At 53.5% G+C, this 14,861-nt stretch overlaps 3 protein-coding genes across 3 annotated transcripts; 1 reads left to right on the top strand and 2 right to left on the bottom strand.

Moving 5' to 3' along the window:
- Positions 1 to 134: 134 nt before the first annotated feature.
- On the top strand, positions 135 to 7,774 carry TAO3 (Cell morphogenesis protein PAG1; the record flags this gene model as incomplete). Its single annotated transcript, XM_036775543.1, has 8 exons — positions 135 to 168; positions 224 to 1,514; positions 1,564 to 1,687; positions 1,740 to 1,877; positions 1,928 to 2,128; positions 2,189 to 4,651; positions 4,703 to 4,854; positions 4,906 to 7,774. 8 exons carry the CDS (start codon positions 135 to 137, stop codon positions 7,772 to 7,774), a joined length of 7,272 nt encoding a protein of 2,423 aa, XP_036631562.1.
- Positions 7,775 to 7,917: 143 nt separating this feature from the next.
- Positions 7,918 to 10,808, bottom strand: MLH1 (DNA mismatch repair protein; the record flags this gene model as incomplete). Its single annotated transcript, XM_036775542.1, has 14 exons — positions 7,918 to 8,181; positions 8,249 to 8,410; positions 8,473 to 8,629; positions 8,681 to 8,795; positions 8,849 to 9,097; positions 9,148 to 9,271; positions 9,329 to 9,482; positions 9,535 to 9,628; positions 9,686 to 9,896; positions 9,960 to 10,094; positions 10,152 to 10,245; positions 10,295 to 10,467; positions 10,529 to 10,666; positions 10,722 to 10,808. 14 exons carry the CDS (start codon positions 10,806 to 10,808, stop codon positions 7,918 to 7,920), a joined length of 2,157 nt encoding a protein of 718 aa, XP_036631561.1.
- A 307-nt stretch (positions 10,809 to 11,115) lies between these two features.
- Positions 11,116 to 13,595, bottom strand: PC9H_005986 (uncharacterized protein; the record flags this gene model as incomplete). The annotated part of the gene is made up of 7 exons (XM_036775541.1): positions 11,116 to 11,136; positions 11,303 to 11,399; positions 11,486 to 11,616; positions 11,721 to 11,796; positions 11,932 to 12,837; positions 12,978 to 13,124; positions 13,294 to 13,595. 7 exons carry the CDS (start codon positions 13,593 to 13,595, stop codon positions 11,116 to 11,118), a joined length of 1,680 nt encoding a protein of 559 aa, XP_036631560.1.
- Between the last annotated feature and the right edge of the window lie 1,266 nt (positions 13,596 to 14,861).

The following is a 14,861-nucleotide window of genomic DNA, read 5'->3' as shown; positions in this document are numbered from 1 at the left end:
TTGAAACGCGCTACTCCAACTTCGATAACCCCTTCAATTTCACAAACAGCAACACCTGCTGTCGCTGTCCGCAAGCAGTGTGTTGAACACGCTCTTTACTTCGACATTTGGGCCTGGTTGTGCCCTAGTTGGCCATGGTTTCTGACGGAATGCAGATTACGATACCAGGTGTGCCTTCGTTGTCTCGTTCTCATGTCAAATTGAATTTACGGACATTTTGTAGACTTCGACGACAATGAGTATGGTTCAGCCCCAATTCCGTTCGGCCGGTCTGCAAACCCTTTCGGAGGTGGTGGAGGAGGAGGCTTGGGACTGAGTGCTTCGTCGTTCAGTGCGTCCGCGTTTGGGAGCTCAGGATCAGGTCAGGATTCCCCGACAATCACAACGCCACTGGCGGACCGTTGGGACAAGAGCCACGGTCGCGGGGATTCTGTTGCTTCTGTGGACTCTGCAAATTCTTTCACTACCCGTTTCGCAGCCAAGTCACACAATCCATTTTCGAATCATGCCCCACAACCTTCCACTAGCTCGTCTCCATTCACGAAGAAGCCCTCATTCGCGTCCATTCGCAATGCTTTCAAAAGTAGCGCAAAGACAGCGACCTCGGATACTCCCCCGCCCGTCCCACAGTTCGACCTTCAGGCGTATCCTGTCCTCAAGAACCCATTCAACCGTTCCAATTCTTCCTTGAACCAGCGCCAAGCTGCTATGAGCCCGCCGTATGCGAGACCATCTACGCCTGGTTCGGCCGACTTCAAGTTTGGTCGTTCGCGGAACAAGAGCCACACACCCGGCAAGTCTCATCATTCGCAATCTGGGTCCATCTTCCACGTCTCTGACGCCGGGAGTGACTATGGGGCAACACCGCAATTCTCGTCGTCGCCTCCTCCAGTTCCCCGCGTCCCAAACACTTATGGGTTTGCATCTCGGAGCGAAACACCAGATATGGACGACGACAAGGTTGTGATGGATCCCAAGACGCCATCGGACTACGCCCTGCATGCCGTCTTCATGCGATTTGCGTCGGTGGCTGAAAGCAAGATATCAACATTTCTCCGTAATACCGCACAAGATCCCTCTCTTCCAGCCACACTTGCTGTCGGGATTGACCCCAAGTTCGACGACACCCTTCAATCCCTCGCGAAGATAGCACAAAAGAACTGTAAACCCGTCGTTGACTCGATCATGCGGTGGCGGAAAAGCCAGCAACAAGAGCCTGTGGGTACGGACATCATCAACATACACACCACCTCCCGTGATCGATCCTACGACATCTCCACTCTCCTCGCGGAACGCAAGGCTTTGGCGTCTATCTACATCATGTGCCGCGCGCTCATTGCAGTATTGCAAGCAGCTTCGAGGGAAGCTCTCGGCGACACACTTGGCTACAGTCTTGAGGACACAACCTTTGAGCAGTTCAGGAGACCTGACCTCAAGTTGCTCGCTCAATCTGCAAATCATCGTGCTAATGCAGAGTTATATGCCACACTCATAGGTCTCTTAGCAAACATTCGGTAAGTGCTACAGATGTGGCATTATTGACGAGAGTTAATCTCTCTGCAGTTTTGTGAGCGTGACAGACCGCTTTCTCTCCGAGCTTGGGCCTGTTGCTTCTGGCCAAGTGCCCAAGGACTCGGACATGAAATATGAGAACCTCCTTCAGGGACTTCGCCATGTCACCATCAAGGTATCTTTATAATCGACTAGTTAGTGTGACGCAAATCTCACGTTGTTGATAGGTTTGGCCTCCTGAGACTTTTGAAGAAGGAGCCGAGTTCCTCGAGTCTTTATCGAAGTCGTTCGCAAATGCGCATGGATTGCGCTTGAAGATCGCCTTCGCAGAAACATTACTTCATCTCATACACCCAATTGGCAAGGTATCGTATACTCCTGCGTTGCGGAAAACATATCTGACAACAGAGGGTAGACTGCGCAAGCAGAAACCAACAATCCACAGTGGGCGAAGGCCATTGAGATCATCTATCCAAAAGCCAAGGAAATGGTTTCCAAACCGCGATACTGGCATGCGGCGTATCCACTTTTAGTGACAAGTCTTTGCGTCGCACCCCAGGCTTTTTTTCTGAAGAACTGGCTCCCTTGTTTTGAGAGTGGGTTGAGCAAGCTGAAGGTAGGTCTCATATCATATATATACCATTCATCATGTCTTCGTTCTTAATCGAGTTCATAGGAACGGCCATATCGCGTACCTATCCTCAATGGTCTAATTCGCTTGTTGTGGACATACCTCTATCGTTGCCCCGAGACTGCATCCACTACCACGGCCAAGCTAGAAACTCTGCTAAAATCCTTCTTCCCGCCCAATCGTCTGACTGTCTACCCACAAGAGGATCAACTCCAACCGTTCGTATACATTGTTCATTTTATCCTCTCTCGGCATTTCGAGTACGGCTCCGACATTTGTATGGAATTAATGCAGGAATCCGCCGTGAAGTCCATTCAACATTCAGGGTCCACCGCATCCGTTTTGGCTCCCGAACGCACGGCCATAGCAGTCCAAGCTATTCTCCTTACTTTGCATCGTATGGAAAGTGATGAGCACTTCCCTTCCTGGCCGACATCTGCCGATTTCTCCGTTATTCCAACCAAGGCTGATTACCCATCCTCTTCCGACTTCCTTCCACCTGCTATCATGTCCAGGCCTGGCGTGCAGGAGTTGTTCGACAGATGCGGAGCTGTTTTGGCGATTCTTACTGTCCATTGTGGGAAGAGTGTCGGGTACATGTCGATCTTCGATGATCAGTGGTCCTATGCAAGGCTTAATCCCGCGTACGAGGAGTCAAACAACTACGTAGTACGAAAGCATCTTGAAGGCGCCTTCGCATATCCAGCCTCCTGCGTCGCCCAAATTACGATGCTTCAGACATGCTTCCAGTCGTGGCCGCGGTGCCTACCCACGACTATTCCTCTGGCCGATGCGATTGATATCCTTCTACGGGGTGTTGTGCACGTCGAACCATCGCTAGGCGAGGTTGCCCGCGAAGCAGTGAAGCGGTTCATGGCTGAACCTACTCAGGCGATGGTTGTCCTCTCGAGGTTTGCGGTGCTTATGTTCAGCCCAACGGGATTTCTGCAAGAGAACAACGGCCCGAGGTTACCAATCGAAGCTTCGCAGCTCCTGCAATTATGGATCGAACTTGTGGATGGCTGGGTGAAGACTTTAACCAAGCAACCGCGGACATCGTTGAACGATGACGAGACTCAGAGGTGCAGCGAGATTGAAGCCGGCGGTTTATTCTTGTTGGCCCACGAGAATCCCGGAATTCACTCCGCTGGCGTCACTGTTCTACGTTTTCTAGGCTTGCTGGTAGTTCACGTTGATGGCAGGCCTTTCGGCCCAAACGAACTTCCTGCAACGACCATGCGCTTTGTCGAAATTCTTCACGGTCGCGGGGTAGGGAAGTCATATCTTTCCGGGTATGACGAACTCTTGGAAGGGCCAGATTTAGATCGGCTGGAGCAGTGGAGGCAGTTGAAACGGATTGACGTTCCCCTTCGAATGGCCGACAGCGCCAAAGACATCGACAAGAAGCTTTGGCGATACGCTTTTCCAATGTTGTTGCAGTCATCCACAGACCAGTCGAGCCAAGTGTTGACGACATTTCGCGAGAGTCTCATCGCCGCCGTCTCCCGCTGTTTGCCACTAATATCGCATATTGCGGGGTTGAGCAGCCGTGCGCCCCCCGGAATACCCACTCGAAACCAAAGTATCGAACGAGATGGCCAGAAATTGGTTATGGATAACAAGCAGCTGATTGATCAGTGGTATATATGGGTTAAAATCCTATGCTCTACTGCAATTTCTGAATCCTCCCGCCCGGCGCTCACTCAGCTTGGGCGTGAACACTCGCGAGCGCCGTCTGATATAAGCTTTGAACGCGAACGCTTATCAACGACACGAGGCCTCTTCAGATACTTAACACCTTTCCTGGACTCTGAGTACACCCAGTTTCGCGATGCTGCTGTTCTATGCATCAGCTCTTTCCCCTCTAGTGGGTACTCACAGCTTCTGGAAGATCTCAGCCTCCTCGCTTCTCGCCAGTTCTATGACGATTCTCGAGCCAAAACTCCAAATTTGGGAATGGAGCAAAGTCATGGTCTAGCTTCCCGCCAACTCCTTGAAGATTTGCGTCCTAAAGCTGGCATGGCGATCGTTGTTGATCGTACCCGTCGACAGGAGCGATTGCACTCAGCAGTAGCTCGGATTTACTATCTTACGGCACATTACCTGCAACACACTCGATCCACAGGGCGACAGGCAGCGCTCGCGAATGTGCTGAAGTTCGTTCGCAATACTCAGGCTTTCTTAACATCTCCAGAAACTCGAGACAATCCCGCGTTGCAACGGCTTCGTCGTTACTTTTGTGGCACGGTGGAACGGCTCTTCGATGGCATGGCTTCATTAAAGGACTCCGATCGCTTTATCCCGTCCAAGATGCATTTAACTTTGTATCATCTGTGTGAAGGATGGTGCCAACTTGGTCCTCAGTCAGAGATAGCCAAGCAAAGACTCATCCTCATGCAAAGGGCGGCAGCTTCCGTTACTCAGGACTCGAAAGAAGCCGTCAAGCGGTTTCAAGCCGAGACCACTGTCTTATCCTACGCAGCTGCCGGCGCTCTTGCTTCACTAGTCGTCAGTACCTAACGTTATGTTGCCGTCCACTTTTGCTCAACCGTTCCATAGGCAAAGGCTTACTTTCCGCCCGAACAAGCTTCGAACTCGCCGACAGAGCGCCCTTCACCAGAAGATCTCAAGCCTTTGACAACTCAGGGAGTGATGGACAAGATTTCTGCTATTCTAGCTTGCAGTCACGCTCCGTCTGTTACGCGTGGAAAGTGAGGAAGCTCTGCCTACGATACACGCTGGGTATTGACTTTTTTATCCAGGAAGGCGTTGAAATTGCTTCTTTCGTGCAAGAGTCGTGACCATGCTTTCACAGCTGAAGCACTAAAGCGAGCTGTTGTAGCCGACAGCACGCTTGATTCGGAAGCAGCTCGGGCATTCGAAGTCATTTCTGAGGTTGTCTGTTCATCGGACTTCCACCCCTTTTCGTTCGCACAAGCCGTTTGTCTTGCTCTGGCGAATCTGAGTCATCCACGGATAGAAGTCCGTCGGTCCGCGTTCAGCATGCTCGAAGCTGTCCATCATCGGACGTCTGGGTTGCTTCCAATGTCACACTTCGATCCTGCAATCGGAAGTCAGGCACCGCCTACTTACCTACATGGGCATCGTCAAGTATCCGAGTTTCTGGCCGGAGAACACCCCAATCAAGCACTTGATGTACTTGCTCAATTAGCTATCTGGCTGCCGCAACTTACTCAGACGAAGCCCCGCATCTCCCTTCTCCTCCTGCAAACTTTGGAAGACTGGATTGTCAACATCGAGCTACGGGAGAACGGCCAATTTACTAGGGAAGGCATGTCTGCACTGTATCATCTCATGAGCTTGACGCTGCACTATGCGTCGACGCACACGGAACAGGTCCTAGCTCTATGGACCAAACTTGTTGAACCTCCCAACGATGACAACGGCGTTGCTACAGCCCTGTTCCTTCTACAACAGTCACACAAAGTAGGCACCGTGGAGTTCATCCAGTGCTCGTCCACGATCATTGCCTGCTTATGCCAGACTCGTTTAGGCCCGTCTATATATGCGGAACTCTGTTCCATTATTGAGCCCGCCCGCATGCTACCCACTCTGGACCACAAGCTACAATTTCCGGACGCCGTCGATATGGAGCTTTGGTCCGATCTCGATACACTTTTCGCGGGCAAGCCAAGGGTGACACTATCATCAGCCCAATACGCTTGGCTTTTCCTCGCCGACGTTGCATTTCAACGCCAATGGGAATTCAAGTCAGAACTCCCCTCGATCCTACACTCAATATTTATTCACTTGGACTATCATCATTCCTTCGTCCGTGCCCAAGCCCGCCGAATGTTGTTCCAGCTCCTCCGATCGTGGATCCCTGGTTATGACGAACTCGTGAACCGTAATGAGCATCCAAGCTGCTCTACTCTTAAAGCAATGGTCGCTGAACTCGAAGAAGAGGGAGATTCGCTATTTTGGAGGTCAGATGAGGCTGTCTTGGATGTAAAGAACAAGATGGCACGGTTATGCGAAACAGTGCTTGGTTTTCTGGATCCCCTTGTTCCACGTCTTGCGGAGCGGTGGGGATCGCTAGCCGTGTCATGGGGCACCTCTTGCTCTATCCGTGGATTCGCATTTCGTTCTCTTCAAATATTCCGCGCCATTCTACCTCGAACTTGCGCGTCGGACATGGCACTCCTACTCGGCCGTTTGTCGAACACTATCTCATCAGCGGATGAAAATATTCAGATGTTCACGTCAGAACTCATTCAAACTCTCAGCGCGCTGGTGTCATCGAAGGATTTAGAAAGCACATTCCTCCCTCAGTTATACTGGTGTTGCTGCGCGGGACTCATGACAACAGTTCAACGAGAGTTTGTCCAGGTATTGCAACTCCTCGAGTCTATCCTAGATCGCGTTGATTTGGACGACGTCACGGACATCCTTCTATCGCATCAGCCTCCTAAGTGGACTGGCCCAGTATCCCTACAACCGGCTCTGCTGAAGGGCCTCCGCTCCTCCGTCACATTCGAAGCAACCTTCCGTCTCCTGCAGAGATTTGCCAAGGTGGAAGATGACAGATTAATTGACGCATCCGGTGGCAGGGTACGCGATTTGTATACTGCCGCACTCCCCAGGTGTCTATATGCCATGGCTACAGACGGACCTTCGGAGTCGCTCAAGGAATTCGCAGAAGACATCGCCCGGCTGGCTGAAAAGGAAGAGAGGCATAGCATTCGCAAGATCATGATGTCGTTCTCCAAAGGCCACTTCCGAACCAAGGATGACTTCCTACGGCAGTCCGTGTCAAGTCTGCGCGAACACTATTCTACACAGTGGCACGACATCGACACTCTGCTCCTGGGCCTCGTCTTGAATAACGAGCGGTGGACGCGGATATACTCGATGCAAATCCTCAAAGGACTTTTCCAGCAGCGCGTTGCGCGAAATCCGTCGGATTTACTGGGCTCTGAGCTGTTGATGCCCCTTCTGCGGCTGCTGGAAACCGACCTCGCGCCGAACGCGCTGGAAGTCCTCGAGGAGCCGATAGCCATGTCGGGCGGTGGGCCGCCCGCTAAGCACGTCCTGAGGATGAGCATGCACTCTGCCGTCCCGTCTCGAATGTCGGGAACTGCGGCTGAGGTCTTCGGCGTGCCAGAGGAGTCCGGCTGGTGTGTCGCACGCGCGGACACTCAACGCTCTACCTGCCACCACAATATGACGACGGTTTTCGACACCTGTTCTGTCTCGGCGCGGCCGTCGCGCATCGATTTTGAGCCCGAGCACGACGTGGAGGGCGACCACCCGCATTTGAACGACCAGGACGACCAGGACGACCTTGGGGGGCTGGTGCAGAAACTGCATGAGCTGTCGACGTTTTTCCAGGACGATGACGACTCGCTGCAAGTGCCCGCTGCACCCATACCGCCGCCGGATCGGCGGCTGGAGGCCCGCGTCGCTGCGATCCTCGCGAAGTCGACTGCAACGGATGTCGTCTCGGACGTCCCCCAAACCCCCTTCCTAGACGTGTTCCGCGTCAGCGCCATACCCGACTTCGACGACTCCGATGGATATTCTGACTCCGAGTCTGACGACGAACCGTTTATTTTCGATAGCCCCGCTGCTGCGTTCCGTGTGGCCCCCAAGGGCTCGCCTTACCACTAATCTCGTTTAGTCTCTCTTCCGCATTTTGGATTACAGTTATAGCATTATGTACCATACAGCAAAGCACCGTGTATTATTCATCTAGTATCTCGTTATCTCGTAGACGCATCCCAATTCCTCAGTCGAAATATATATAGCTGTCGCTAGCACCGTTCAAACACTCTATACAAATCGGGCAGGTTCGCGATCTGGATCACATCTCTATCCAGGAGAGATTGCGGCGCGCATAGGTATCTGCGCATCGCGGGGAAGATCACATGTTGGATCTGCCATTCCTCGGCCTTGACTTGTCCCTCATCGACATCGGTGGCCTGGTAGCCAATCAAGGGGAGAGGACCAGGTGTGTAGAAGTACGCGAGCTCGCGGAGGAATGTGTCAAAACATTCCACTTCGGAGGTCCAGTCGACCTACACGGTGATGGGAAACCATTAGTGATAGTGGAAGTGAGGGGATATGGAAGGAGAGGGTACGTACTTGCGGTCCCAGGCGCATGAGGAAGTGCGGGAGTTTATCGAGGTTGGGGGTGTAGTCGCGCAGGAGGAGGGGCAGGCTCTCGACCGCCCCGCTGGACGATATGTGGAGGCTGAAGTACTCGGCGAGCATCTCGCGTCTGGACATCAACAGACCAAATATCTTCTATAGAATGGGGCATAATGTGAGGTTTTGTGCAAACGACAGAGGTGAAAGAGAAAGCGTACATCGACTATTTGGTCCTTGGTCAGCTTGGTTTGCTGCACAGACGGTTCGGCGTTGACTGCGATCTGGAGGAGGGAGCGAAGAGAAGGTGGGGGCTGGAGCTTCATACGGCTGAGATCTGCGAATTGTCGTAACCCGAGCTGATAGAAGAGTTCCTCTCTGCCAATACTATTGTCAGACGAGAATGATATAAACCAGGATGCGACATACGACAAAGCACTGTTGTTTACAAGGTAGAGCTTCGTAGAGTGCTGGATTAATGACAAGGATCGTTGTAGATCGACGATGCCAACGAATGTATGTTTCTCGAGTATCTCGGTCAATTCTGCGAAGGGAAAGGGTGACCACGACTGAAATAACGAGTGACATACGCCATACGTTTATGTTTTACCTTGATCAGAGCGTGCCGAAGATTCAGAACGGAGGTCAAGTAGCATTCAGACTCCTTGATATCGCGAATTTTCAATGGCGACGGTGACTGCGTTGCGGGGGAGTCGTGTGCTCTTGGGTCGGACGAGGGCGAGGGCTGAGTTGCCTGATTCACGACGGGAAACATGGAGTCTAGGGTTCGGTCTGTTAGAGAGGTTCTGACTTTGTGCTGCGACGCGATTTTCTTTGCGCGGCCTCCTGTGCTATCCTCAGTGACGGCTGCAAACGGAGGATACGATGTCGGTTACCTTTCGAAGTCGAAGAGTCGGCAGGAGCGTCGTCATGCCCTTCCGACGGACCCTCTCCTCGGTCCTCAGCGCTGGCGGCTGGTGCAGGGCGCTCTCTACTTAGCATTCCACCAGTAAGTAAAGTCTATGGACTGCTTGTTAGCTGACGCGCTACGATGATGTAGAATCTTATGTGGCAGACCTGATATTGAAAGGGCCGCGAGTGGCTTTGCTTTCCGAGCTCGTTCTGGATTGCGTCGCAGACCCGCTCGGTGATTACTTCCTCATTGAGGAAGTGTACTTCCCGTTTGGTCGGATGGACGTTCACGTCGACGGAGCTGGGGTCGACGATCAAGCTTCGCGGGTTAACTTGCGATAGCTTGTCGGAGGCAAAGGATTAGAATATACCTTAGGTAGACGAACGGAAATGTTCCCTTGGGGAGAATTGCACTGTATACCGCTTCGAATGCCCGCTTCATTCGAGAGCATTCAACAAGACGGTCTAACGCAGGGAGTTATGTTAGTGCCTACAAGTATGCGGCAAGGAGTGGTGGCGAACGGTTGATGAAGAGAAGGAAGATGGTTTTCTTGGCTTGGTAATTGGCGTTCGAGCAGAATACGTCTGCTTCCCAAGGCTGGAGGTCGACATCGCTCTTTTGCGCAGTGACATGCATCAACTCGTTCGCTATAGAGTGCCCATACAGAAGCTGGATTGTTTGTTTCACTTCTGATCCAGAGGGTGTGGTAACGTCCGGCGAGGTAGATCCTGCCTAAGAACACATAAATGCGCATGCATATCGAGTTTCAAGAAAGAGTGTTGTTTGGAGATCTACCTTTTTGCAGCTGAATGATACGTGTGGGTTATGGATCGCGTACTTGGTCACGACATCGAGGATGCGGGAGTACTCTTCGGCGGTGCTGCGCAATGAGGCTAGTCGCGTAGGCGTGTTGTAGAAGAGGTCCTCAATCTAATCAACGTGAGCCATCTATCGCTAGGCAGCCACGAGCAAGAATGCGCACGCAACTGTTATTACGGTGCCGTCGTTGCCTGCGCACGGCTTTGGATCGGGGGATTGGCCTGCTTTGGGAGGGGCGAGCGCACCATCAGCGTAGACCGCCCTAAGCAGGGATGTGAGCGACCAGAGAAGGAAGGAGCGCGGTCACCGACCTCCACGCACATGAGTCAGACTTGGTTTTCGTTACTACAGACAGCCGGGCGACGTGGGAGATCGACGCAAGCGCTTCGCCCCGAAAGCCGTAAGTTGCTATGCGCGAAAGATCGGAGAAGGTCGACAATTTGGAGGTCGTGAATCTTTCTGCGAGGATGGGCAGATCGGCTCTCTACGGGAGGTCAGCGGTCAACATCCCCTTCGAAAACTAAGACGGGTGATCAGCGACATACCCTGATGCCACAACCGTTATCCTGGATTTGGAGGAGCTTCATGCCCCCTTCTCTGGACGTTATTCGTATGGACGTCGAGCCGGCATCCAGGCAGTTCTCTATCAGCTCTTTGAGAGCCGAAGCAGGCCTGTGGATGATCTTGCGGGGAGTATGTCAGCGTTGAGCCTGAATCGCGGAAACGACGAGAACATACCTCTCCGGCAGCGATCCTATTGATCAAGGCCTCTTGTAGACGTTTGATAGGAAGCGGTTCGGCATTTTCTGTGGTCATCTTGCTCATGTGGGGGTCAGGAAACCCAGGAGTATTACTAATACTGACGAAGTCGCGACTTGCAAGGTCACAGTCATGTGACGTGACATGTCGTGTTTCTTGCACCCCCTGTATCACAAGTTCCATTATAATATATAATACCCAATCCACTCACACCTACGCACTTCCCTGATCCAAGTCCACTTGACTATTGCTAATGTTGAACTGATGATACAGTTGCTTCGTCTAGACTATAGTACGTACTGGGATTTATTTAGATTTGAGTGATTTAAATTGGAGTTGGATTTAGATTGGGGGGTTATATTTATACTCTACTCTACACCTTTATCTGTTCTTCCTACATATTAGCAGATAGTAGATTGTGAATATGGATTCCTTGATCGAATAATCGAATATTGAGTGGCTGGCCTGCATGCTTGGGATGTCGAATAGTGAAATAGATGATGACGGTGATTGACGGTTGTGAGAAATAAAATGACGGAGTCGAAGTGGGATATGGTCACGGTTGCGGGGGCGGTGGATGTCGCGAGCGCTGCGGCGGGGGGTGGGGCGGGTGCCGTGTCCAGAAGCGCAGCTGGTGCCGGACCTCGGGCAACGTTCCTACAAGCAATACCGTTCACGCGCATCAGCATCAGCATTCGTGCAAAGATAGGAAGGATACAGATAGAAGATAGACGCGCACGCACCGAAGAACAGCACGGGCGCCCACGCGACGAGCACCATGCACACGTGGTGCACGGCGAACGGCGGCGCGTGCCCGCGCGCGGCGTACACGAGCGTGGAGATCGAGCTGAGGAACTGGAGGAGGGTGAATGTCCTGGATTGACGGGGTCAGCGTCGTGAATTGTACACCACGTGAGAATCATAAGTGAGGAGTAGAAAGAGACGGGGAGGGTAGGATGATAGAACTCGCGTACTCACAGTTGGAAGCGGATAACGCGCCAGGTCGTCGGCGGGAGGGTGCACAGGCTCGGCCGGCGGGAGCGCGTCGACAGGGCTGCATAGACATACACATAAAGCACATACATAAACCACCACTCAAATTTCGCAAATCGCAAAAAAAGGAATGCAGCAAAAGGGAGAGGCGAAAATAGCAAAAGGGCAAGGGAAAGAGGACGCACCAGTCGAATACCTGGCCCGCTGATTCTTATCCCAGCTCGACCGATCGTCGTCGTCGTCGTCGTCACCGTGCGCCATCCTTCTCCCACCCATCCCGGCGATCATATTCATCGTGGACACCTGCTCGATGCTCCCCTTGCGCCACTGGATCATCTCCATCGCGCCGTCGCCGTCCGCCTCCGTGTCCGTGTGCGCTGCGTCCAGGTCCGCGAGCCGCCACGCGTCCTTCTCCTTCTCCTTCTCCGCCCCCTCGCCGTTCACCGCACCCATTATATCCCCCACACCTACACCCACACCCACACCCACACCCGTGATGTCCCCCGCCCTATCCCTCCCATCTCTCCCCGCCCTCTTCGTGTTGATATTGATATGATTGATATCGTTGTTGCTATTCACCTCCACGATCGACGGCGTATTCGACGGCGGCGCGAATGTCGGGAACGAGTCCGAGTCCGCCGAGTCGGACGACACGACGGTGGTGTCGCGCGGCAGCGAGATGCGCGACGAGCGCCGCGCCGCGCGCACGGGCACAGCCGTCAGCGTGTTGCTCGAGCTCATGCGCTCGACGTCATGCTCGTTCCCCCTCCCACTCCCATTCCCACTCCCATTCCCGTTCCCATCTCCATTCCAACCCCAATTCCCACTCCCACTCCCACTCCCATGCTCGTTCCTATTCCCATTAGCATGCTTATTGCCGTCGTCGTCACGGCGATCGCGCAGTACTCCTCGTAGCCCGCGGATCCGGGTGCGGGTGCGCGCGGGCGGCGCCGTGAACGCGCCGCGGCCGTCGGGGTACCGCGTGCGCGCGCGCGCGATGTGCTGGTGCGTCCTGTACACGCGCACGATGCAGTAGAGCGTCGCGCCGAACGCGGGCACGCACAGCAGGAGCGGGGGCCCGGCGTACCCCAGGAAGCGCACCCTGTGGAGGAGGTTGTGAGTAAGTTGTAGATTGTAGATTGGAGGTTGGAGATTGTAGATTTTGATTTTGATTTTGAAGTTTGGGAATTTGGTGGGTGGGGCAAGGGAGGGGGAAGAGGGAGGGGAGGGAGGGGGACGTACCACACGGGATCAGTCGCTTCGCAGGACATGCCGTTGCTCGAGGGGTGCACGGCGTCGAGGCGCAGCGTGACGCCGACGAGCGTGCCGAGCGCGACGGCGGGGAACACGAGGAGTGGCCCCGCATATCGCTTGCGCCATACTAGAACACTGCTCCAGCGAGCGGGCGTTGTGTCAGTAACGTATACACACCAACGACGGTCGGTAACAACAACAACGACGACAACGACAACAAGAGTATAGCAAGAAACATTGTAGATGCCGATGGGAAGGAGGTATGTATGTATATGTATGTATGTATGTATGTATGTAGACTCACTGAAGGTCGCCCTCGGCCCACGTCTTCGGGTGGGCGACGAAGCGCACTGTTGCGAGTGTCGAGGCGGCGACGGCGCCGGCGAGAACGAAGCTCGCGAGGGCCGCGATGAATGTCTGGGCTGTGTGCCATACGCCAGCCATACGTAGTATACATGGTATGCATACACGATACGTCAACGCGTCGCCAAATCCAATTGTTGATGAGATTGACGGTTGACGGTTGATGAGGTTGATGGTTGAAGGTTGAAGGTTGATGGTTGATGGTTGACGGTTGATGGTGATGGTGATGTGGTTGATGATCATCGATCGCAGTCAATAGTCAGCACCGGCGCGTATATGCGAGCGTGTAAAGAGAGCGTACCCAGGCAGAACGAGCGCGGCATCTGTGCGGGGTCCATCTGCCAGACGATACCTGGTGCGAGATGCGATGATCAGTGATCAGTAATCATTGATCCGGAATTGGGAGGCGATGCGATGCGGTGCGGCGTGGGGGGGGGGGGAGGGGCTGGGGAATATCCTGGGGAATGGGGCGAGGTGGGGTGGGGAGTGAGTGGGGGATATGGGGCATATGGGAGTGGGGGGATACGGGGGATACGGGGGAGTGGGGAGTGGGGAGTGGGGAGTGGGAAGGAAGGGGAGGAAGGGGAGGAGGAGCAGAACGCACCGAGCCAAAAAATACCTTCGAGGCATGTTATGCCGAAGCAGTAGGCCAGCGCCCACCAATACGTCTGCAGGGCGCTGGCAAAGGCCCCCAGCACGGCCCAGCAGCTTATCATACCTGCACCACACATTACACGCATCACACCACATACACCACAGACATCACAGACATCACACCATATACACCACATAAACCACATACACATACACGTACACGAAATGCAAAACGCAAAACGCAAATGCGTGCATGCGTAGTTCGCGTAGGGGGACCGAGGGGACCGAGAATCGTCGAATATTGAACCATTGAATCATTGAGTATTGAGTATTGAGTATTGAGTGTTGGCCAATATAGATCATAGATCATAGGAATAGGAATGAGAGAATGAGAGAATGAGAGAATGAGAGAATGAGAGACGGAGAAACGGGGGGGAGGGGGGCTTGGAAGACGCACCCGTGAACGTGAGCACAAACCACGCGATTTTGAGCGCCATGGGCAGCATGGCGTACGCGCCCAGCGGACGTCTGAAATCGAATCCTGGGACGGCGGTGCGTCGTCGTCCGTCGAACCGTCGAAAGGCAAGACGCAAGAGCCTGAGCGAGCAAAGTCTGCAGCACCCAACCTAAAAAGCTCCGCGCCGTTATGGTTATGGTATAGTCTGGTTGCTGGTGCAGATGAGATTGCAATATCAATATCAATACTGAGTCTAGTACAACCAAGCAGGGTATCAGGGTATCAAGGTACGACACGCGCTGGGTTCGATTTCCAGAGCTGAAGCCTGAGAGGAGTTGTGAGTTGGACTTCCGTCCGCCACAAGGCTGCGATCACATCAGCATCAGACGCCATTCATCTGCTGCTGATGCTTGATGCTTGATGGAGCCAGAGCCGGAGGGCTGACGCGCCTTATGGGG

The sequence above is a fragment of the Pleurotus ostreatus genome, assembly GCF_014466165.1.
Source record: "Pleurotus ostreatus strain PC9 chromosome Unknown scaffold_4, whole genome shotgun sequence".
Taxonomy (NCBI): domain Eukaryota; kingdom Fungi; phylum Basidiomycota; class Agaricomycetes; order Agaricales; family Pleurotaceae; genus Pleurotus; species Pleurotus ostreatus.
The sequence above is the reverse complement of the archived record's forward strand: the minus strand, read 5'-3'. Positions and strand labels throughout refer to the sequence as shown.